Source organism: Leptodactylus fuscus, chromosome 5 (assembly GCF_031893055.1).
Source record: "Leptodactylus fuscus isolate aLepFus1 chromosome 5, aLepFus1.hap2, whole genome shotgun sequence".
NCBI classification, from domain to species: Eukaryota; Metazoa; Chordata; class Amphibia; order Anura; family Leptodactylidae; genus Leptodactylus; species Leptodactylus fuscus.
Genome location: NC_134269.1, coordinates 160,384,479 through 160,410,305, shown reverse-complemented (window position 1 = coordinate 160,410,305; position 25,827 = coordinate 160,384,479). Strand labels below are relative to the sequence as shown.

Genomic DNA, 25,827 nt, shown 5'->3' with positions numbered 1-25,827 from the left:
ATCAGCATGTATATTGGGGCAATAGAGGAAAAAAGGCAAGGACCTAGGAGTGAGCACTGTCAGGGTTTTTAATGTCAGATATTATATTGCAACTATTGTAATCATATTTACTTGTACTTGTTGTGGCAGAGAGAATCCTATTAGTTACTATGCGCTTGTTACAACAGGAGCTGCTCTTGAATTCTTAATTCAGGTTTTTAGGTTAAGTTACCATGGTAGAATATTGCTGAGCTATCAGTGACAGATGACTGGCTTCATGTATCTTGGAGTACTGAGAGTGCAGTGTCTACCACCTACATAGACGCCATGAGATACAGAATCTACTGGACCATCTTTTGATTTCATGACCCATCAGATAAAAGTGTTCTTGAAAATGGAGAAGCAGTTTTTATTTCATACTGTATGAAGTCTATAGTTTTATCGAGAAGGTTTATAAGTAAACAGTTTGGGCTTCCTTCATTAACCACTTCAGTACCGGGCCAATTTCTCTGGTTCAGGAACTTTTAGGTTTTTTTTTTTTTTTTTTTGGACATGTGGTTTTGAGGACTATAACATTTTTTTGATTTGGGTTATTCAACTAATTTTTGTATATTTTTTTTCAGTGAACATAGCCTTAGGGCTTTACTTTTATGTTATTTTTATTTTTGCATGTTTTTATTATTTTATATCCCGGAAAATATAAAGAAAAGAGGAGGAACAGCATGTCTGTTTTTCACATATTTAATTTTTTTTTTTATATCACAGAATGCTACTAAAAAACTTTTAAGGCTAAGGCACCACAAAGCAGGCCTCAGCAAAAAAAAGAAAAATGGCGGTAGCAATGCATCACAACGGTTTTGGAATTCACAGCTTATCTGCCAACAGTATTTTTCTGCAATGTGTGGATGAGATTCGCAAGAATCCCATACATTTTGCAGGGACTGTAAAATGCCACAGGTTTTTTCCGTAAGGCTGCAGGATTTAGCTGTCCGCTTGAAAAATCGGACATCTTTGTAAACGGACACTTAAGGACACCCACGGACACTAAAGGACACTACATGGTGTCCCATTTAAATTATGCAAATTGTAACGGACGCAGCTAGTGTCTGATGCTAATATCTTGCGCGGACATTAGCATCAGACACTAGCTGTCGGACACCGACGCTAGTGTGAACGCCACCTTACAGATTTTGCAACGGTTCTTTGACCGTAAGCCAAGAATGGGTACAAATGGACTGGAAAATATAAAGGAAACTATTATACTTCTACTTATTACTCAATCCACTGTTGGCTCGAAAAACTGTCACAAAATCTACAAAGAATTTTTGAAATCTCTGTGGACTTTCTGTGAAAAGTGCTGCGGGAAAAACCGTGATGCCACTGTGGATTTTTTCTCGCAGAGCTTTTATGCTGCAGCCCACTACATGAGGTCTTAGGCTTAGGTCTTAGGCCCCCCTGTGCTCTGAGCACTCCCGCGTCATCAGCAGGACCTGCATCACCCTGCCCCCTTCTTGATAGAAGTTGGCTCCTTCTGCTCCACTTCTTGGCTTCCTCCTCCCGTCGGCGTGAACAAAATCTCACTCAGCTGAGCATAACTTGGTCTTTTATATTGTGTTGTTTTTGGACACATTTTAGTTATTTCATGCACATTTATTCATAGAATCTTTTAATATTCTGCTGATTTCTCTTGTAAACACTAGAGATGAGCGAACAGTGTTCTATCGAACTCATGTTCGATCGGATATTAGGCTGTTCGGCATGTTCGAATCGAATCGAACACCGCGTGGTAAAGTGCGCCATTACTCGATTCCCCTCCCACCTTCCCTGGCGCCTTTTTTGCTCCAATAACAGCGCTGGGTAGGTGGGACAGGAACTACGACACCGGTGACGTTGAAAAAAGTAGGCAAAACCCATTGGCTGCCGAAAACATGTGACCTCTAATTTAAAAGAACAGCGACGCCCAGCTTCGCGTCATTCTGAGCTTGCAATTCACCGAGGACGGAGGTTTCCGTCCAGCTAGCTAGGGCTTAGATTCTGGGTAGGCAGGGACAGGCTAGGATAGGAAGGAGAAGACAACCAACAGCTCTTGTAAGAGCTAAATTCCAGGGAGAAGCTTGTCAGTGTAACGTGGCACTGACGGGCTCAATCGCCGCAACCCAGCTTTCCCAGGATCCTGAATGGAATACACTGTCAGTGTATTCCCGTATACCCGATATATACCCCGATACCCGTTCCAACGGTGTGCCCCCCCACCTTCACCCCAGAAATACCCTGCAAGTCCCCTAGCAATAGAATTGGGGCTATATACACCCACAATTTTTACTACTGGTATACAGTGCCATTGTCTGACTGGGAATTCAAAGAATATATTGGGAATACAAATACCCTCATTTCTTGCTACTGCCATATAGTGCCAGTTTCTGACTGGTAATTCAAAGAATATATTGGGGTTACGTGCACCCACAATTTTTACTACTGGTATACAGTGCCATTGTCTGACTGGGAATTCAAAGAATATATTGGGAATACAAATACCCTCATTTCTTGCTACTGCCATATAGTGCCAGTGTCTGACTGGGAATTCAAAGAATATATTGGGGTTACGTGCACCCACAATTTTTACTACTGGTATACAGTGCCATTGTCTGACTGGGAATTCAAAGAGTATATTGGGAATACAAATACCCTCATTTCTTGCTACTGCCATATAGTGCCAGTTTCTGACTGGGAATTCAAAGAATATATTGGGGTTACGTGCACCCACAATTTTTACTACTGGTATACAGTGCCATTGTCTGACTGGGAATTCAAAGAATATATTGGGGTTATAAATACCCTCATTTCTTGCTACTGCCATATAGTGCCAGTTTCTGACTGGGAATTCAAAGAATATATTGGGGTTACGTGCACCCACAATTTTTACTACTGGTATACAGTGCCATTGTCTGACTGGGAATTCAAAGAGTATATTGGGAATACAAATACCCTCATTTCTTGCTACTGCCATATAGTGCCAGTTTCTGACTGGGAATTCAAAGAATATATTGGGGTTACGTGCACCCACAATTTTTACTACTGGTATACAGTGCCATTGTCTGACTGGGAATTCAAAGAATATATTGGGGTTATAAATACCCTCATTTCTTGCTACTGCCATATAGTGCCAGTTTCTGACTGGGAATTCAAAGAATATATTGGGGTTACGTGCACCCACAATTTTTACTACTGGTATACAGTGCCATTGTCTGACTGGGAATTCAAAGAGTATATTGGGAATACAAATACCCTCATTTCTTGCTACTGCCATATAGTGCCAGTGTCTGACTGGGAATTCAAAGAATATATTGGGGTTACGTGCACCCACAATTTTTACTACTGGTATACAGTGCCATTGTCTGACTGGGAATTCAAAGAGTATATTGGGAATACAAATACCCTCATTTCTTGCTACTGCCATATAGTGCCAGTTTCTGACTGGGAATTCAAAGAATATATTGGGGTTACGTGCACCCACAATTTTTACTACTGGTATACAGTGCCATTGTCTGACTGGGAATTCAAAGAGTATATTGGGAATACAAATACCCTCATTTCTTGCTACTGCCATATAGTGCCAGTTTCTGACTGGGAATTCAAAGAATATATTGGGGTTACGTGCACCCACAATTTTTACTACTGGTATACAGTGCCATTGTCTGACTGGGAATTCAAAGAATATATTGGGGTTATAAATACCCTCATTTCTTGCTACTGCCATATAGTGCCAGTTTCTGACTGGGAATTCAAAGAATATATTGGGGTTACGTGCACCCACAATTTTTACTACTGGTATACAGTGCCATTGTCTGACTGGGAATTCAAAGAATATATTGGGGTTATAAATACCCTCATTTCTTGCTACTGCCATATAGTGCCAGTTTCTGACTGGTAATTCAAAGAATATATTGGGGTTACGTGCACCCACAATTTTTACTACTGGTATACAGTGCCATTGTCTGACTGGGAATTCAAAGAGTATATTGGGAATACAAATACCCTCATTTCTTGCTACTGCCATATAGTGCCAGTGTCTGACTGGGAATTCAAAGAATATATTGGGGTTACGTGCACCCACAATTTTTACTACTGGTATACAGTGCCATTGTCTGACTGGGAATTCAAAGAGTATATTGGGAATACAAATACCCTCATTTCTTGCTACTGCCATATAGTGCCAGTTTCTGACTGGGAATTCAAAGAATATATTGGGGTTACGTGCACCCACAATTTTTACTACTGGTATACAGTGCCATTGTCTGACTGGGAATTCAAAGAGTATATTGGGAATACAAATACCCTCATTTCTTGCTACTGCCATATAGTGCCAGTGTCTGACTGGGAATTCAAAGAATATATTGGGGTTACGTGCACCCACAATTTTTACTACTGGTATACAGTGCCAATTTCTAACTAGGAATTCAAAATGCGCAAGGCTCCCGGAAAGGGACGTGGACGAGGCCGTGGGCGAGGTCGGGGGAATGGTTCTGGGGAGCAAGGTAGCAGTGAAGCCACAGGGCGTCCCGTGCCTACTCCTGTGGGGCAGCAAGCATTGCGCCACTCCACAGTGCCAGGGTTGCTTGCCACATTAACTAAACTGCAGGGTACAAACCTTAGTAGGCCCGAGAACCAGGAACAGGTCTTGCAATGGCTGTCAGAGAACGCTTACAGCACATTGTCCAGCAGCCAGTCAGACTCTGCCTCCTCTCCTCCTATTACCCAACAGTCTTGTCTTCCTTCCTCCCAAAATTCCGAAGCTTTACAGAACAATAACCCAAACTGTCCCTGCTCCCCAGAGCTGTTCTCCGCTCCTTTCATTGTCCCTCAACCTGCCTCTCCACGTCACGATTCCACGAACCTAACAGAGGAGCATCTGTATCCAGATGCTCAAACACTAGAGTCTCCTCCATCTCCGTTCGATTTGGTGGTGGATGACCAGCAACCCACCCTCATCGACGATGATGTGACGCAGTTGCCGTCAGGGCATCCAGTTGACCGGCGCATTGTGCGGGAGGAGGAGATGAGACAGGAGTTGGAAGAGGAAGTGGTGGATGATGAGGACACTGACCCGACCTGGACAGGGGGGATGTCAAGCGGGGAAAGTAGTGTGGATGTTGAGGCAGGTGCAGCACCAAAAAGGGTAGCTAGAGGCAGAGGCAGAGGTCAGCAGCTTAGGCGAAGCCAGGCCACACCCGGAATCTCCCAAGATGTTCCAGTTCGTACCCAGCCCCGAAAAACTCCCACCTCGAGGGCACGTTTCTCGAAGGTGTGGAGTTTTTTCAAGGAATGCGCCGAGGACAGATATAGTGTTGTCTGCACAATTTGCCTCTCGAAATTGATTAGGGGCTCTGAGAAGAGCAACCTGTCCACCACTTCAATGCGCCGTCATTTGGAATCCAAGCACTGGAATCAGTGGCAGGCAGCAACGGCAGGACAAAGGCCGACTGCCGTTCACGCCACTGCCACTGCCTCTGCCTCTGCCTCTGCCACTGCCACTGCTGACTGTGCTGGCGATGCACTCCAGAGGACGAGCCAGGACACCACTTCATCTGCCTCCGCCACTTTGTTGACTTCTACCTCATCCTCCCCTGGTCCTGTCTTATCTCCTTCTCCTGCACCATCAAAGGCACCATCAGGCGTTTCTTTACAACAACCCACCATCTCTCAGACATTGGAGCGGCGGCAGAAATACACTGCTAACCACCCACACGCGCAAGCCTTGAACGCCAACATCGCTAAACTGCTGGCCCAGGAGATGTTGGCGTTCCGGCTTGTTGAAACTCCCGCCTTCCTGGACCTGATGGCAACTGCGGCACCTCGCTATGCCGTCCCTAGCCGTCACTACTTCTCCCGGTGTGCCGTCCCCGCCTTGCACCAGCACGTGTCACTCAACATCAGGCGGGCCCTTAGTTCCGCGCTTTGCACAAAGGTCCACTTGACCACCGACGCGTGGACAAGTGCATGCGGACAGGGACGCTACATTTCACTGACGGCACACTGGGTGAATGTAGTTGAGGCTGGGACTGCTTCCCAAACTGGCCCGGTGTACCTCGTCTCCCCGCCTAACATTCCTGGCAGGGACACGAGAAGAACACCCCCCTCCTCCTCCTCCTCCTCTACCGCCTCCTCCTCCGCCACCGCCTCCTCCTCCGCCACCGCCTCCTCCTCCGCTGTTAGATTGACCCCAGCTACGAGTTGGAAACGTTGCAGCACTGGCGTTGGTAGACGTCAGCAGGCTGTGCTGAAGCTGATCAGCTTGGGGGACAGACAGCACACTGCCTCCGAGGTGAGGGATGCCCTCCTCGATGAGACGGCAATATGGTTTGAGCCGCTGCACCTGGGCCCAGGCATGGTCGTTTGTGATAACGGCCGGAACCTGGTAGCAGCTCTGGAGCTTGCCGGACTCCAACATGTTCCATGCCTGGCCCACGTCTTCAACCTAGTGGTGCAACGTTTCCTAAAGAGCTACCCCAATGTTCCAGAGCTACTGGTGAAAGTGCGGCGCATGTGCGCCCACTTTCGCAAGTCGACAGTAGCCGCTGCTAGCTTAAAATCTCTCCAGCAACGCCTGCATGTGCCACAACACCGGCTTTTGTGCGACGTCCCCACACGCTGGAACTCAACGTTTCAGATGTTGAATAGAGTGGTTGAGCAGCAGAGACCTTTGATGGAATACCAGCTACAAAACCCTAGGGTGCCACAAAGTCAGCTGCCTCAGTTTCACATCCATGAGTGGCCATGGATGAGAGACCTTTGTGACATCCTACGGGTCTTTGAGGAGTCCACAAGGAGGGTGAGCTCTGAGGATGCGATGGTGAGCCTTACAATCCCGCTCTTGTGTGTTCTGAGAGAATCCCTGATTGACATCAGGGATAACTCAGATCACACAGAGGAGTTAGGGATAGCATCCGATCCGTCACAGCTGGAGAGTAGGTCCACACATCTGTCCGCTTCACTGCGTTTAATGGAGGAGGAGGAGGAGGAGGAGGAGGAAGAAGAGTTGTCCGATGATGTGATGGTGATACAGGAGGCTTCCGGGCAACTTCGAATCGTCCCATTGTTGCAGCGCGGATGGGTAGACATGGAGGATGAGGAGGAAATGGAGATTGAACTTTCCGGTGGGGCCAGAGGAGTCATGCCAACTAACACTGTGGCAGACATGGCTGAGTTCATGTTGGGGTGCTTTACAACCGACAAGCGTATTGTCAAAATCATGGAGGACAACCAGTACTGGATCTTTGCTATCCTTGACCCCCGGTATAAAAACAACATCTCGTCTTTTATTCCGGTAGAGGGGAGGGCCAATCGCATCAATGCTTGCCACAGGCAATTGGTGCAGAATATGATGGAGATGTTTCCAGCATGTGACGTTGGCGGCAGGGAGGGCAGTTCCTCCAGTAGGCAACCAAGTTCTCACCGGTCCACACAAACGAGGGGCACACTGTCTAAGGTCTGGGACACCTTGATGGCACCCCCTCGCCAAAGTGCCGCCACGGAGGGTCCTAGTGTCACCAGGCGTGAGAAGTATAGGCGCATGTTGCGGGAATACCTTTCCGACCACAGCCCTGTCCTCTCCGACCCCTCTGCGCCCTACACGTATTGGGTGTCGAAGTTGGACCTGTGGCTTGAACTTGCCCTATATGCCTTGGAGGTGCTGTCCTGTCCTGCCGCCAGCGTCCTATCTGAGAGGGTGTTCAGTGCAGCCGGTGGCATCATCACTGACAAGCGCACCCGTCTGTCAGCTGAGAGTGCCGACCGGCTCACTTTGATAAAAATGAACCACCACTGGGTAGAGCCGTCATTTTTGTGCCCACCTGTGTAAAGCACCCCAACATGAAACTCCATGTCTGTACTCAACCTCTCCAATTCCTCCGCATCCTCATACTCATCCACCATAAGCGTTGCACAATTCTGCTAATACTAGGCTCCCTCCACCCTGATTTCCCCCAACTCTGCTGGTTAGAGGCTCCCTCCACCATGAATTTGCCCAAACTGGGCTGTTTAGAGGCTCCCTCCACCATGAATTGGTCCAAACTGGGTTTTTTAGAGGCTCCCTCCACCATGAATTTGCCCAAACTGGGCTGTTTAGAGGCTCCCTCCACCATGAATTGGTCCAAACTGGGCTGGTTAGAGGCTCCCTCCACCATGAATTTCCCAAAACTTGGCTGTTTAGAGGCTCCCTCCACCATGAATTTGCCCAAACTGGGCTGTTTAGAGGCTCCCTCCACCATTAATTGGTCCAAACTGGGCTGGTTAGAGGCTCCCTCCACCATGAATTTGCCCAAACTGGGGTGGTTAGAGGCTCCCTCCACCATTAATTGGTCCAAACTGGGCTGGTTAGAGGCTCCCTCCACCATGAATTTCCCAAAACTTGGCTGTTTAGAGGCTCCCTCCACCATTAATTGGTCCAAACTGGGCTGGTTAGAGGCTCCCTCCACCATGAATTTGCCCAAACTGGGCTGTTTAGAGGCTCCCTCCACCATTAATTGGTCCAAACTGGGCTGGTTAGAGGCTCCCTCCACCATGAATTTGCCCAAACTGGGCTGTTTAGAGGCTCCCTCCACCATGAATTGGTCCAAACTGGGGTGGTTAGAGGCTCCCTCCACCATGAATTGGTCCAAACTGGGGTGGTTAGAGGCTCCCTCCACCATTAATTGGTCCAAACTGGGCTGGTTAGAGGCTCCCTCCACAATTAATTGGTTCAAACTGGGCTAATTAGAGGCTCCCTCCACCATGAATTGGTCCAAACTGGGTTTTTTAGAGGCTCCCTCCACCATGAATTTGCCCAAACTGGGCTGTTTAGAGGCTCCCTCCACCATGAATTGGTCCAAACTGGGCTGGTTAGAGGCTCCCTCCACCATGAATTGGTCCAAACTGGGGTGGTTAGAGGCTCCCTCCACCATTAATTGGTCCAAACTGGGCTGGTTAGAGGCTCCCTCCACCATTAATTGGTCCAAACTGGGCTGGTTAGAGGCTCCCTCCACCATGAATTTGCCCAAACTGGGGTGGTTAGAGGCTCCCTCCACCATTAATTGGTCCAAACTGGGCTGGTTAGAGGCTCCCTCCACAATTAATTGGTCCAAACTGGGCTAATTAGAGGCTCCCTCCACCATGAATTGGTCCAAACTGGGTTTTTTAGAGGCTCCCTCCACCATGAATTTGCCCAAACTGGGCTGTTTAGAGGCTCCCTCCACCATGAATTGGTCCAAACTGGGCTGGTTAGAGGCTCCCTCCACCATGAATTTCCCAAAACTTGGCTGTTTAGAGGCTCCCTCCACCATTAATTGGTCCAAACTGGGCTGGTTAGAGGCTCCCTCCACCATTAATTGGTCCAAACTGGGCTGGTTAGAGGCTCCCTCCACCATTAATTGGTCCAAACTGGGCTGGTTAGAGGCTCCCTCCACCATGAATTTCCCAAAACTTGGCTGTTTAGAGGCTCCCTCCACCATTAATTGGTCCAAACTGGGCTGGTTAGAGGCTCCCTCCACCATGAATTTGCCCAAACTGGGCTGTTTAGAGGCTCCCTCCACCATGAATTGGTCCAAACTGGGTTTTTTAGAGGCTCCCTCCACCATTAATTGGTCCAAACTGGGCTGGTTAGAGGCTCCCTCCACAATTAATTGGTCCAAACTGGGCTAATTAGAGGCTCCCTCCACCATGAATTGGTCCAAACTGGGTTTTTTAGAGGCTCCCTCCACCATGAATTTGCCCAAACTGGGCTGTTTAGAGGCTCCCTCCACCATGAATTGGTCCAAACTGGGCTGGTTAGAGGCTCCCTCCACCATGAATTTCCCAAAACTTGGCTGTTTAGAGGCTCCCTCCACCATGAATTTGCCCAAACTGGGCTGTTTAGAGGCTCCCTCCACCATTAATTGGTCCAAACTGGGCTGGTTAGAGGCTCCCTCCACCATGAATTTGCCCAAACTGGGGTGGTTAGAGGCTCCCTCCACCATTAATTGGTCCAAACTGGGCTGGTTAGAGGCTCCCTCCACCATGAATTTCCCAAAACTTGGCTGTTTAGAGGCTCCCTCCACCATTAATTGGTCCAAACTGGGCTGGTTAGAGGCTCCCTCCACCATGAATTTGCCCAAACTGGGCTGTTTAGAGGCTCCCTCCACCATTAATTGGTCCAAACTGGGCTGGTTAGAGGCTCCCTCCACCATGAATTTGCCCAAACTGGGCTGTTTAGAGGCTCCCTCCACCATGAATTGGTCCAAACTGGGGTGGTTAGAGGCTCCCTCCACCATGAATTGGTCCAAACTGGGGTGGTTAGAGGCTCCCTCCACCATTAATTGGTCCAAACTGGGCTGGTTAGAGGCTCCCTCCACAATTAATTGGTCCAAACTGGGCTAATTAGAGGCTCCCTCCACCATGAATTGGTCCAAACTGGGTTTTTTAGAGGCTCCCTCCACCATGAATTTGCCCAAACTGGGCTGTTTAGAGGCTCCCTCCACCATGAATTGGTCCAAACTGGGCTGGTTAGAGGCTCCCTCCACCATGAATTGGTCCAAACTGGGGTGGTTAGAGGCTCCCTCCACCATTAATTGGTCCAAACTGGGCTGGTTAGAGGCTCCCTCCACCATTAATTGGTCCAAACTGGGCTGGTTAGAGGCTCCCTCCACCATGAATTTGCCCAAACTGGGGTGGTTAGAGGCTCCCTCCACCATTAATTGGTCCAAACTGGGCTGGTTAGAGGCTCCCTCCACAATTAATTGGTCCAAACTGGGCTAATTAGAGGCTCCCTCCACCATGAATTGGTCCAAACTGGGTTTTTTAGAGGCTCCCTCCACCATGAATTTGCCCAAACTGGGCTGTTTAGAGGCTCCCTCCACCATGAATTGGTCCAAACTGGGCTGGTTAGAGGCTCCCTCCACCATGAATTTCCCAAAACTTGGCTGTTTAGAGGCTCCCTCCACCATTAATTGGTCCAAACTGGGCTGGTTAGAGGCTCCCTCCACCATTAATTGGTCCAAACTGGGCTGGTTAGAGGCTCCCTCCACCATTAATTGGTCCAAACTGGGCTGGTTAGAGGCTCCCTCCACCATGAATTTCCCAAAACTTGGCTGTTTAGAGGCTCCCTCCACCATTAATTGGTCCAAACTGGGCTGGTTAGAGGCTCCCTCCACCATGAATTTGCCCAAACTGGGCTGTTTAGAGGCTCCCTCCACCATGAATTGGTCCAAACTGGGTTTTTTAGAGGCTCCCTCCACCATTAATTGGTCCAAACTGGGCTGGTTAGAGGCTCCCTCCACAATTAATTGGTCCAAACTGGGCTAATTAGAGGCTCCCTCCACCATGAATTGGTCCAAACTGGGTTTTTTAGAGGCTCCCTCCACCATGAATTTGCCCAAACTGGGCTGTTTAGAGGCTCCCTCCACCATGAATTGGTCCAAACTGGGCTGGTTAGAGGCTCCCTCCACCATGAATTGGTCCAAACTGGGGTGGTTAGAGGCTCCCTCCACCATTAATTGGTCCAAACTGGGCTGGTTAGAGGCTCCCTCCACCATTAATTGGTCCAAACTGGGCTGGTTAGAGGCTCCCTCCACCATGAATTTGCCCAAACTGGGGTGGTTAGAGGCTCCCTCCACCATTAATTGGTCCAAACTGGGCTGGTTAGAGGCTCCCTCCACAATTAATTGGTCCAAACTGGGCTAATTAGAGGCTCCCTCCACCATGAATTGGTCCAAACTGGGTTTTTTAGAGGCTCCCTCCACCATGAATTTGCCCAAACTGGGCTGTTTAGAGGCTCCCTCCACCATGAATTGGTCCAAACTGGGCTGGTTAGAGGCTCCCTCCACCATGAATTTCCCAAAACTTGGCTGTTTAGAGGCTCCCTCCACCATGAATTTGCCCAAACTGGGCTGTTTAGAGGCTCCCTCCACTATTAATTGGTCCAAACTGGGCTGGTTAGAGGCTCCCTCCACCATGAATTTGCCCAAACTGGGGTGGTTAGAGGCTCCCTCCACCATTAATTGGTCCAAACTGGGCTGGTTAGAGGCTCCCTCCACCATGAATTTCCCAAAACTTGGCTGTTTAGAGGCTCCCTCCACCATTAATTGGTCCAAACTGGGCTGGTTAGAGGCTCCCTCCACCATGAATTTGCCCAAACTGGGCTGTTTAGAGGCTCCCTCCACCATTAATTGGTCCAAACTGGGCTGGTTAGAGGCTCCCTCCACCATGAATTTGCCCAAACTGGGCTGTTTAGAGGCTCCCTCCACCATGAATTGGTCCAAACTGGGGTGGTTAGAGGCTCCCTCCACCATGAATTGGTCCAAACTGGGGTGGTTAGAGGCTCCCTCCACCATTAATTGGTCCAAACTGGGCTGGTTAGAGGCTCCCTCCACAATTAATTGGTCCAAACTGGGCTAATTAGAGGCTCCCTCCACCATGAATTGGTCCAAACTGGGTTTTTTAGAGGCTCCCTCCACCATTAATTGGTCCAAACTGGGCTGGTTAGAGGCTCCCTCCACAATTAATTGGTCCAAACTGGGCTAATTAGAGGCTCCCTCCACCATGAATTGGTCCAAACTGGGTTTTTTAGAGGCTCCCTCCACCATGAATTTGCCCAAACTGGGCTGTTTAGAGGCTCCCTCCACCATTAATTGGTCCAAACTTGGCTGTTTAGAGGCTCCCTCCACCATGAATTTGCCCAAACTGGGCTGTTTAGAGGCTCCCTCCACCATTAATTGGTCCAAACTGGGCTGGTTAGAGGCTCCCTCCACCATGAATTTGCCCAAACTGGGGTGGTTAGAGGCTCCCTCCACCATTAATTGGTCCAAACTGGGCTGGTTAGAGGCTCCCTCCACCATTAATTGGTCCAAACTGGGCTGGTTAGAGGCTCCCTCCACCATGAATTTGCCCAAACTGGGCTGTTTAGAGGCTCCCTCCACCATGAATTGGTCCAAACTGGGCTGGTTAGAGGCTCCCTCCACCATGAATTTCCCAAAACTTGGCTGTTTAGAGGCTCCCTCCACCATTAATTGGTCCAAACTGGGCTGGTTAGAGGCTCCCTCCACCATGAATTGGTCCAAACTGGGGTTTTTAGAGGCTCCCTCCACCATGAATTGGTCCAAACTGGGGTTTTTAGAGTCTCCCTCCACCATGAATTGGTCCAAACTGGGGTTTTTAGAGTCTCCCTCCACCATGAATTGGTCCAAACTGGGGTTTTTAGAGGCTCCCTCCACCATGAATTTGCCCAAACTCTGCTGGTTAGAGGCTCAATCCACCCTGATTTTCAAAACAAATGTTGGTGCCAACCTCAACTTACTACAAGGGCCAAATTCACTGCTGGTGACAAGCTCTCCTCACTGCAAGTGCCAAATACACATGTTTCAAGGTGTTTTCCTACTGTCAGAGAGGTGGTATTGAGTGTGTAAAGTGTGTAGTTGTTAGGCTGTGATGTTGGGGTAATAGAGGGTCTTTGGTGTGTTAGATGCCCCCAGACATGCTTCCCCTGCTGTCCCAGTGTCATTCCAGAGGTGTTGGCATCATTTCCTGGGGTGTCATAGTGGACTTGGTGACCCTCCAGACACGGATTTGGGTTTCCCCCTTAACGAGTATCTGTTCCCCATAGACTATAATGGGGTTCGAAACCCGTTCGAACACACGAACATTGAGCAGCTGTTCGAATCGAATTTCGAACCTCGAACATTTTAGTGTTCGCTCATCTCTAGTAAACACACATCGGTTTATTTGATTATTTAAGTTGGTTTCAAAGTATTATTGCGTCTTCTATAATAAGATATCACAGCACATAAACATTGATACTTCTGTATCTGCTTTCTCTCCATTCTCTCATTCAATTCATTTTTCAGCCTAGCATTCTAATCCTAATGGATAAGAAGAATGGACTAAACAACAACAGCAGTGTGAACATAGCCTAACTGAATATTTTATAAACATTGGGTATTCCTATTATAAATGGTTCTTAAGCTGGTTAACCTATCCCTCTTTATTTATTTTGTAGGGTATTTGGTGCTGCTATTTTTTTAACCTCTATATTAAATATGTTGATACCATCAGCAGCAAACGTCCATTATGGATGTGTTATATCTGTCCGGGTACTACAAGGCCTTGTTGAGGTAAGTGGTAAAGATGTGATCATAGTTACATTTATATAGTTTTGAGGTTCCTTTTAAACTTTGGGTGGTAATTTTGTATATATACATATTTTTAGGGTGTGACGTATCCAGCATGCCATGGGATGTGGAGCAAATGGGCACCTCCCTTGGAGAGGAGTAGACTAGCGACCACTTCCTTTTGTGGTAATCCAACCTTTCCGTTCAGTCATTTCTTAGTTATGCTTGCCTTTATGTATTTTCTCCCGTCTCCCCATATACTTGTATTTTTTCATTTCATGGGGATAGGGTAAAAAAAATCTACAATAGAGCATTTGACCACTGGGAGTTCTGCCAACTTTAATCTCATGTGAACAACTATATTTACTATACAGTATATTTATGTATGTGTGTGCGTGTGTGTATTTCATTGCAAGAAAACCTACTTGTACATTTTGGACACACACATAAAGGGAACAAGACTTATTAAACCAACGCCTTCTTTCAGAGAGCTTATAAATACTTCTCTAGACATGCACTTACTGAAAACGCATGTTTTTCTAGGAAGACAAAGAAAAAGTTATAAAAATGCCACTCACCACCAGTCACGATGCTCTTCCCATGTCCATTCTACCTTGACTGACATTTCGCTCATTGCGTGAAGTCAGTGCTAGTTGTACCATATATATATATACAGTCACAAGTGACAAGCACCAACCATTATATGTAATGGTCACAAAATGAAATAATGTTATATAGGAGCTGAGTTCACAAGGTTTTATTTGCTCGTAAAAGTAAGTGGAAAAAAACCTAGTAAACACACAGCATATGCGAACAGCCTTAAAACTCCACGTACTTACCTCTCCTGGAGATACTTGATACAAATATTGTGGATGGAGATATTGTTCTATGTGGTCTGAAATCTCAAACCCTTGACCTGGGCACATTAATAGGAAAGCATGCAAGTAACCAGCGCGAGTGTTAAATAAATCCACACAAACATAAGCGGCACATGAATTAGGGATGTCAGCATTGATGTTGCTGATATCTCTGATAGATAGCTGCTATCTTGGGACTAACGTACCAATGTGTCACTAAAGTGGTTCCCGAATGACTGTCCAACACTAAACAACTAAAGGACCTAGTATGGGGAATTGCTTATCTACTGGGGACATCACTTAGACATCTGCTTCTACACACTAAATACTGTTTCATCTCTCTTACATTACAGGATCATATGCTGGTGCAGTCATTGCAATGCCATTGGCTGGGATACTTGTACAATACATTGGTTGGTCTTCTGTATTTTACATTTATGGTAAGGTTTTTTGCAAATCCTTAAAAAAGAAAAAAATGCTCTGGATTTTTGTTAATTAATTTAAAAATAACATGTCGCTTATTGACTTCCCATAAGGAGGACCTTTCACCACCTCCATCAGCTCCAAACATCAATAGCTTAATTCTCCTGTAGCACCTCTACAAGGTTCCCTTTGAAAACAATGGGCCATATGCTCAATGCACTCAGGCTAATCGATAAGTTCCTCAGGGCTCGGTCCTAGGCCCCCTGCTCTTTTCGCTCTACACAGCCCCCATTGGACAAACCATCACCAGATTTGGCTTCCAGTACCATCTTTATGCTGATGTCACCCAATTATACACATCTTCCTGTGACATCACCCCTGCAGTAATACAGAACACCAGTGACTGTCTTTCTGCTGTGTCAAATATCATGTCTTTGCTCTATCTGAAACAATGGGTTTAAAAGCCTCCCATTGATTTCAATGTGTAACGCGCGTAAGACCGACACACATTGAAGTCTATGGGATTCTGTTTTACAGCGGTCACTTTGACACATGTTTACGTGTCTGAATGAGCAGAGCGTAAACTCCGTGTGAAGGCAACCTAACTCCTTACTAATCGGTCTTCCCCTTACTAAACTCTCTCCTCTACAATCTATTCTGAATGCAGCGGCCAGGCTCATCTATCAGTCTAGACACTACAGCAATGCCTCTGGTCTGTGCCAGTCGTTACTTTGGCTGCCTATTCATTATAGAATAAAATATAAAGTTATCACTCTCATCCACAAGGCTCTCCATAATGCCGCACCTCCATACATTTCCTCCCTCATCTCTGTCTACTGTCCAATCCGTGCTCTCCGCTCACTCAATGACCTAACACTTACATCCTCTATTATCAGAACCTCCCACGCTCGTATACAAGACTTCTCCCGAGTTGCACCACTTCTCTGGAATGCTCTACCCTGGACATTCAGATTAACTCCCAATTTCAACAGCTTCAAGAGCGAACTAAAGACACATCTTTTCAGACAGGCCTATCACAATTCCTAATGTAAACCCTTCCTTACTATAATTAGAATCCCCAAAATTTAACCCTCCTCTGTCCCCGCTCCCACAGTACCCCACATGATATGATGCCATTTCAGCTAACTCTATATGTCCAAGTACCATCCACATGTTAAAGGACATGACTGGTGACGGCTCATAAAGTTTTATGTTTGTGTAATGACAGTAACCTCTATTACAACATTGTCTGACCTCTGTATAAGCAATGCCGCCCCTGCTACCTCTTGTATCACCCCGTCTACCTCATAGATTGTAAGCTCTTGCAAGCAGGGCCCTCAGTCCCAGTGTGTGTAATGACTTTTTTTTAATAATGTATCTTTCTGTCTGTATTAGAACCCTACAAATTGTACAGCGCTGCGGAATTTGTTGGCGCTGTATAGATAAAATGTAATATTATTATTATGTGTTCTCAATGGGTGACCCCTCTCTATTATCTCTGACTCCCACAATACAGGATTTCTAAATTGATTTTATAAATTGGACAACTCTAATGTAGAATTATTTTTTTTTTTATAGATTTATGCATTTTGGTAATTTTAGCATGCCTTGAGATAAATTCTCCAGATACTAATGCATAATCTACCTCTATATAGGAATGTTTGGAATGATTTGGTATGTATTCTGGTTACTACATGCCACAGAAAGTCCAGCCGCACACCCTACTATTACTGCCGAAGAGAAATCATACATTGAGACCAGCATTGGAGAAGGCTGTAGTTTAGTTACAACTAGTGTAAGTATATTGTTCTTATGTTATATATAGGAAAGGAATTCATTTATTTCATTGCAACAAGAATTGTCTTCCTTGACAAAAATTAAAAGGGATTTTCGGGCCTAAGGAGGGATCATCAATATTTGATTGGTTGTGGGGGCAACACTAGGTCTGCACACTCATGAACTATACATTGTGTACTAGCCAAGTGATGTTACTGCAGCTCAACTCCTATTCAGTGGGCTATGAGAAACTGGGCTATGGTAACTTCATATGGCCACAATATACAGAGCTCTCTGCTTCTGTCTCTCTACACTGTATAGTACCGGGCCTGCTAGCAGTCCCAAACAGCTGCCCCACAATACACAGAGCTCTTTGCGTCTATCTGTGTACACTGTATAGTACTAGCCCTAGCAGTGGTCCCAAACAGCTGATCCACCATATACCCCTCTGCTTCCATCTCTGTACACTATATAGTACTGGCCCTAGCAATGATCCCAAACAGCAGACCTACAATATACAGAGCCCTCTGCTTCCATCTCTGTACACTATATAGTACTGGGCCTAGCAATGATCCCAAACAGCTGATCCATAATATACAGAGCCCTCTTCTTCTGTCTCTCTACACTGTATTTTACCAGACCTACCAACAGTCCCAAACAGCTGACCCACAATATATAGAGCCCTTTATGTCCGTCTGTGTACACTGTATAGTACTGGCCCTAGCAGTGGTTCCAAACAGCTGTTCCACTATATACAGTGACCTCTGCTTCCGTCTGTATACACTGTATAGCACTGGGCCTGCCAGCAGTCCCAAACAACTGACCCACAATATACAGAGCCCTTTGCGCCCATCTCTGTACACTGTATAGTACTGGCCCTAGCAGTGGTCCCAAACAGCTGTTCCACTATATACAGAGACCTCTGCTTCCGTCTGTACACTGTATAGCACTGGGCCTGCCAGCAGTGCCAAACAACTGACCCACAATATACAGAGCCCTTTGCGCCCATCTCTGTACACTGTATAGTACTGGCCCTAGCAGTGGTCCCAAACAGCTGTTCCACTATATACAGAGACCTCTGCTTCCCTCTGTACACTGTATAGCACTGGGCCTGCCAGCAGTCTTAAACAACTGACCCACAATATACAGAGCCCTTTATGTCCGTCTGTGTATCTGCATAGTACTGGGCCTAATAGTGGTCCCAAATAGCTGCTTGGTGGCCAGCAACCCAGTAATTAAGTTTGACTAGGTGAGGTTATCTAGTTTTTTTAAAGGTATAAATCCTATATTTAGTTGTTGCAAATGATCTAGCTTTATATGACGCGACCTATATGGTAATTTTCAACTATTTGATAACCCTATTATGTGATAAATTGAGATATTCTGCATATTAGTGATATAAAACCTTTAAAATATAGAAGTTCTATAGATTCCTAAAATAAAATCTTGAATAATTAAGTATTTTGACATTTCGTGCACATTTCTGCTTGAAGTCACTGAATGTGAACCTTCATTGTAGACATAAATCTGTCCTGGTCATGTGATGGACAGACGGATTCTCGACCGCATAGTTTTTGAAGTTCATCTTTTTTAGAGCTGTACACCTATGTGTCTATCACATGGCAAGACAGATTTGTATGCCCTGGACAGAAATATTGATGGTTTCAATTAAATGGCTGCCAGCAAAATTCTTGAGATCCTAAAAATTAATATGCAAGTTATCCATATTTTCTCACTAGTTGCAGTTCACAGAATACATGGTGTATACATTTCCTGTCATTAAATATCTTCTGCTTACCTTTCCAGAAATTTAAGACACCTTGGAAGAAGTTCTTTACCTCCATGCCAGTCTATGCAATCATTGTTGCAAATTTCTGCCGCAGCTGGACATTCTATTTGCTGCTGATCAGCCAGCCCGCTTACTTCGAAGAAGTGTTTGGCTTCCCAATAAGTAAGGTACATGTCTTAATTGTAAAAGTATGCCATCCTCTAAACTAAGAAGAAGTCAGCCAACAATACGAATCCATGACCGAGTCCATAAACAAGGAAACAATATGTATCCCCCCACCCATCCATGTCCCCCGGTGTTGCATATTAGAGAGGCCTACACTTCTTTAGATATGATGTTATCTTTCAAGCATTTCTGGTTGGTCCCCTACTCTTATGAGGATTTCTGCTTTTCTAAACCTCATTACATTGATTATACTGGTGTCAGATAAATTTATTCCTCAAATAATTATAATTCAAGAACTATGTTTTATGTCTTTGTGCTGGTTCTCTTTGCATAATATTGCACTTTTTAATTGATCATATTTTTCTGTGTGAAAAATATAAAATAATAGGTATGCTAGGTCTCTTTTTAATGGCGAGCACAGTGACCCATTATTTTCTATGGTCCTATACACACTGCTGTTTCTTATCATGGGTCTGTGTAGAGGGCTGTAAGCCCGGGGCAAAAGTCAAGAAAGGACCTATTAATGGGTCTGTGGAGGCATGGACAGCACATGATATCATTTGTGTGCCGCCTGTGCCATTTTTCCCTGCTGCTACACACATTTAAGTGCATTTGGCCTAACTCAGGGCTGTTCATTTGAGACATTTCTCTGCTCCGCTAGGTTCACACCTGCTTTGGGGTTTTTGTTCTTTGGGTCTGCTTGGGGACCTGAAAAATGGAAACCAAATCCCCTTAAAATGCGGTTACCCACAAAGAACTATGCACCCAATAAACTATAATGGGGTCCACCTGGTCTCCACCCAAAAATTGCAAAATGGGTGACAGAATACCCAGATGATCATCTAACGCCAATGTGACCCTAGTGTTAGTATATAGTTCTGGAAAGCAGTACTCTAAAACAATGAGCTTACAATCTATAATAAATACTAAGGGCGGCTCACACCTGCGCCCGGACTCCACTTTTGGGTTTCCGTCTTCTGCCGAGAGAAACTGGACAGGAGAAGGAAACCCGCCGGTCAGTTTTCAAATCCATTCACTTGAATGGGTTTGCAAAGTGTCTGCCGTGAGTGTTTTGTGCATCTCCGCGGTGAGACCTTTTTTTTTAAAACCAGTCACAAAGTCCTACATATCCAGTTTCTCTCGGCAGAAGACGCAAACCTGAAAGCAGAGACCGGGCGTAGGTGTGAACCTGACCTAACCTTGTCTTCTGCTTCCTAGGTCGGTCTACTCTCTGCAGTTCCACATATGGTAATGACAATTATTGTGCCCATTGGAGGACAGCTGGCAGATTTCTTAAGAAGTCGGCAGATACTGAGCACCACAACTGTAAGAAAAATCATGAACTGCGGAGGTATTAGATTATTATATTATATTTTTCAATATGTACTTATTGCATATTTATTAATAACTCTGAAACACATCCGGTGCACGCGCAAGTAATTGTTTCACGATTGAATACTTTAAGTGACTTACAAATATTGATCATTTTCCCATATTTTTGTGCAGGGTTTGGCATGGAGGCCACTCTTCTGCTGGTGGTCGGCTACTCTCATACTAAGGTCATTGCAATTTCCTTTCTCATCCTTGCAGTAGGATTCAGTGGTTTCGCTATATCAGGTGAGAATTGCTAGTCTATATTGTGCTCATTTTCTACAGTATTAATATATTATAACATAATATACTATAGTATTAATATTGGTATGTCTTTGGTGAAAAATTACACAATCCCTGTACATGTCATTTCAGTTGTTTTAGTTGAGTTCTCTTTAAATGTTTTTTCAATCAATCCTGAACAGTCACCATCCCCCACATTGCATCCATTTTAATTATTCTATATCGCTGATGATGTAAATGATAATTTCCACAATTAGTTCTAATTAAATGTCCATCAGTTTTGTCTCCTGTATTAATTTCTCCAAACAAAGGCACAAATATCTGAGCATTGTTAGAATTAATGAATGTTGTCCTTGATACCATCTGGGTAAGCAGCCGTCTGGAGAATCTGATTCCAGAGTGTAAATAACATTGGCTTTACTGTCTTGTTTCCTTGCCAGGCCTACAATGTAATGCTGATTAGTAAATCACAGAGCAAGGATGCCGGGGGCCGACTTTATACATGAATAATCTTCCGCATTCTCATTACGGCACCTCAATACAGCATATTTTGCTATTTGCTAATATCTGTGGAAAGATCCTGTAAAACTAATAATGATATATATAACATTCTGCAGTAATTTAACCAATTGCAGAAATTTGGTTTAACTTTGATATCCCTGTATATATAATAATCTTTGTTTTACTCATTTTAATGGAACTAAGGCCCAGTTCACATCTGCATTCAGTATTTCGTTCAGGGAGTCCACATGGGGACCTCCTGAATGGAATACCGAATGCATTGACAAGTGGTAAACTTATTATAGTCTATGGACCCCATAAACTATAATGAGTCTGTGTGTCCACACGAGTCATGCGGAGAGAAACGTAGTTAATTAAGTACTTTTCTGTCTACATGACTAATGCAGAGACCGTGCTGAAAACACAGACCCCATAGACTATAATGGGGTCTGTGTGCTTTCATAAGCTCTCCACTTGTCAATGCGTTAGGTATTCTGTTTGGGGGGGGGGGTGTCTCCTTGCGAACTCCCTGAATGGAATACCAAACACAGATGTGAACCAGGCCTAACATAGTCATTGTTACATAGTTACATAGATGAGGTTGGATAAAGACATTAGTCCATCAAGTCCAACCTATAACCCTACAATCCCTACAGTTTTGATCAAGGTTACATCATCAATCTAAGTTAACCTATCACTGTGTTCTTGGAGTATGGGAGGAAATCGTAGTATCCAGAGGAAACCCACATAGAGAGAACATGTTCTGCATTGGGTAGAAACTAGGACCCCAGCCATACAAGGCAACATTACCAACCACTAAGCTACTGTTCTGCCAATGTAGATGTAAGACGTAGGAATATATTAAGATGTTTATTTTTACTGGTGTGAGGTGTGACAGAGCTACTAAGAAGTCCTTGTTTAATATATGATAGTACATAGTGAATTTATAGATAACCATGTACGTTTTGCAGGTTTTAATGTCAACCATCTGGACATTGCACCAAGATATGCCAGCATTCTCATGGGGATATCTAATGGTGTTGGAACATTATCCGGAATGGTGTGTCCGCTTATAGTTGGTGCTATGACAAAGCATAAGGTAAAACTTCAGTACAATGTCATTGTAGTCGAGTGATCAGCTGAGGTTATAGAGCAGCAGTATCAGACACTCGAATATGACACCGTGTTACTGCATATGGTGTATACATAAATCTATACACATAACTAGTACACATACATATAATAGTATATATTATAAATATATATACCGTATATATATATTTGTATATATATATATATATATATATATATATATAATATATATAATATATATATATATATATATACATACATAGATAGTACTGTATAATAATTGTTTAATCTGTAAGGATATTACAAATGACTTACCCCTTTCTCATCATTCGTTCAGTTTGTTTAAGGTTTTTATCGAATGCTGAATGTGAAGCTTGACTTTTACTGATGATATTTTTAGCATTGCTATAGTGTGATTTATTTTCTTCTTTGTTTTAACCCTTTATACCATGTAATTTGTACAACCAATATTGTGATACAGAGCTCCAAGTCTCCGACAAAGATATAGTTAAATGTTTGGGGCTTTTATGAACAAAACCATATTAAAATTTATAGACATTTAATAATTACATTTTTGCAAATATGAACATTTTTTATTGTAAGCGTAAGTTTATACTAGAACTTTGAAGAGCATTTTGGCATCACTTTTGTTTTTTTTGCTGACTTCCCCTGAGACTTTAGCCCCCATTACAGAAGGAATATAGGCTCCTAGTGTACAGTACAAGCCCCAACAGCTCCTTTAGTTGCCAGTCCGAAGGTGGATCATGTGCCAAAAGGACAGCTGCATCATTGCGGCTCCTATAGCTATATACACAGTGCTCAATGAGTAGACACTGCCATGAGGGTTTGAAATCTACAGGGGACGGGTGAGAATAGAAGATATTTATATGGTAGTTTAGTGCCATCAGGTTGGAGAGTTTTCTAAAGAGGTAAATTTTTAGCTTGCTTTTGAAGGTTTCAATGATGGCTGACAGTCTGATATGTTGAGGTGGCAAATTCCACAGTATGGAAGATGCAGGGGAGAAATATTGGAGACACTGGAACTAGGAGCAGAGAGGAAGGACTTGTTAGGTTTGGAGATTATGTGTGCAATGGCAGTGGTAGATTAGGTCATAGATGTGACAGGTTGTATCTAGAGATGAGCGAGTAGTACTCGATCGAGTAGGTATTCAATCGAATACTACGGTATTCGAAATACTCGTACTTGATCGAGTACCACTCCCTATTTGAATGGAAAAGTTTGATGCAGAACCAGCATTGATTGGCCAAATGCTATACAGTCGGCCAATCAGCGCTGGTTCTTCTCCTACCTTTAGAAGTCTTCTCCGTGCAGCTTCCCCGCAGCGTCTTCCGGCTCTGAATTCACTCTGCCAGGCATCGGGCCTGGGCAGAGCCGACTACTTGTAGTGCGGGCATGCGCAGTCGGCTCTGGCAAGGCCCGATGCCTGGCAGAGTGAATGAAGAGCCGGAAGATGCCGCGGGGATGCTGTACGGAGAAGACTTCTCAGAGGATCCAGCCCGACCCTCACTCGTGGACTTGGTAAGTATAATTTGATCGAACGTTGCTTACCCCTGAAACGAGCATTTTCCCCCCATAGACTATAATAGGATTCGATATTCGATTTGAGTAGTCGAATATTGAGGGGCTACTCAAAACGAATATCGAATCTTGAACATTTTACTGTTCGCTCATCTCTAGTTGTATCATATTTATTGACATTTGGAAATGAATTGGATAGACATTGGGTATCCAATGAAAGGAATGACAGAAAGTAAAGACAATGAAAGAGCAACATCGAGTGGTAGATTAAATAATCATTAGATTTTAAAGTGGATTAGAGTAGTCTAAAGGTCCCCATACACACTAAAGCTAAGGCCCAACATTACGGAAATGCAGTGATTTATGTTGCAGATTTTGCTTCCTTCATATTTTCCATTACTTTTCAAGTCACTCCTGACTTTGGCTCAAAAAACCACAGCAAAATCTACAACTACGCAGCATTTCCACAACTTGGGGCCTCAGCCTTAAGCGCTATTCTTTTACAAAGTTTCCCCCATTCATAGGGGAAAGAAAGATTGGACATGTTGAATTTCAACTCTTGTACCTTTTGTTCCCCTGAAAGTTAACCAAGCACATGTATATGTGAGAGGCCTCAGAAGAGGATGTTGCAGTAGTCTAGATGAGAGGTGATGGGGGCATTTGTATTTACAAGTATTTTTGTTCACAGATGAAGAGAGAGTGTACGTGGATATTGTATGATGAAAGTCTGGTTGCTATTACATCAGTATTATTGAGATTCATATATATATATATATATATATATATATATATATATATATATATATATATATTTGTGTTTCCATGGTTAATTCTGGTTGCTATTACATCAGTATTATTGATATATATATATATATATATATATATATATATATATATATATATAGTTGCCCTAATTTTTCATGATATTGCTTTCAATTTCTTTCTAGACTCGTGAAGAATGGCAGAATGTATTTCTTATTGCTGCCATAGTCCACTACAGTGGCGTTATCTTTTATGGTATTTTTGCTTCTGGAGATAAACAGGAATGGGCCGACCCTGAGAGTCTTAGTGAGGATAAATGTGGCATTATAGACAATGATGAACTAGCAGAAGAAACTGAACTGAATAATGAATCATTCTCCAGTCCAAGTAAAAAGACCAGTTATGGTGCTACCATTCAAAGCAATGAAGTCCGAAAGGCTGGCTGGAGGAAACAGAAGGGCATGACCCAGGACTTTGATGATCAAACATCCTACCAATATGAGAATGGGAATTTTCAGGACTCCTAATTCTACAAGCGCACTAGCTATGTTCAAGTGAAGTATTGTTAACAAGATCTCCATTAAGTATTATGAAACTAGTTTGATTGGTTGGTTGTTTCTAAATATTAATGAGGTGAAGAATGTCGCTGTTTACCCACTGAACATATTCATTTCCTATACCATCCCATGGTATAGTGCACTTTGATAGTAGTCTGACTTCTCATGCTATGCAACATTGATCTGCATGACTGTGATAATAGTTCCTATGTCTCTTTTTCACTATTTTTATGTCTAAAGTCTATAAACACCTTTGGGGGCTTTTTTTGCTGAATTTTCAAGCATTTGTCTTCCACTGCCCACATGTATTCTCTAACATTGCAGGCTGCTCTGTCCTGTTCAGGCTAAAATTTGTCATGTAAGTTCTCTGATGGCTCAGTCCGCAACCTCTATCTTTGCTCTACTGAGATGATCATATAGCTGGCACCTTTTAATTTTGGTTTATGTGGCTGTAAAGATGTCAGCTAAAATCTGGGAGATCAGAGAGTACGGCTATAGACCCTTCAGAGAACTTAGCGAATGGGTTTCATACTGGACTGAGTGGTCTCTAATGCCTCCTTTATACATAGGCTACAGAATGCAAATTGTTGAAAATTTGTAATAAGGCCCAGTTACAAAATGACTTGTAGCCAAAAAATACACACACTTAAAAAAAATG

General features: G+C 44.3%; 1 protein-coding gene across 1 annotated transcript in view; it reads left to right on the top strand.

Moving 5' to 3' along the window:
• The window catches only part of SLC17A8 (solute carrier family 17 member 8), a 35,507-nt gene extending 10,094 nt beyond the window's left edge, over nucleotides 1-25,413 (top strand). The window contains exons 4-12 of the mRNA XM_075274619.1: nucleotides 13,982-14,096; nucleotides 14,192-14,279; nucleotides 15,304-15,390; nucleotides 17,029-17,168; nucleotides 18,956-19,105; nucleotides 20,322-20,454; nucleotides 20,610-20,720; nucleotides 22,190-22,317; nucleotides 24,798-25,413. Coding sequence (XP_075130720.1) covers nucleotides 13,982-14,096; nucleotides 14,192-14,279; nucleotides 15,304-15,390; nucleotides 17,029-17,168; nucleotides 18,956-19,105; nucleotides 20,322-20,454; nucleotides 20,610-20,720; nucleotides 22,190-22,317; nucleotides 24,798-25,139 — 1,294 coding nt within the window. The 3' untranslated portion in view covers nucleotides 25,140-25,413. The remainder of the gene's footprint in view (nucleotides 1-13,981; nucleotides 14,097-14,191; nucleotides 14,280-15,303; nucleotides 15,391-17,028; nucleotides 17,169-18,955; nucleotides 19,106-20,321; nucleotides 20,455-20,609; nucleotides 20,721-22,189; nucleotides 22,318-24,797) is intronic.
• The last annotated feature ends 414 nt before the right edge of the window (nucleotides 25,414-25,827 follow it).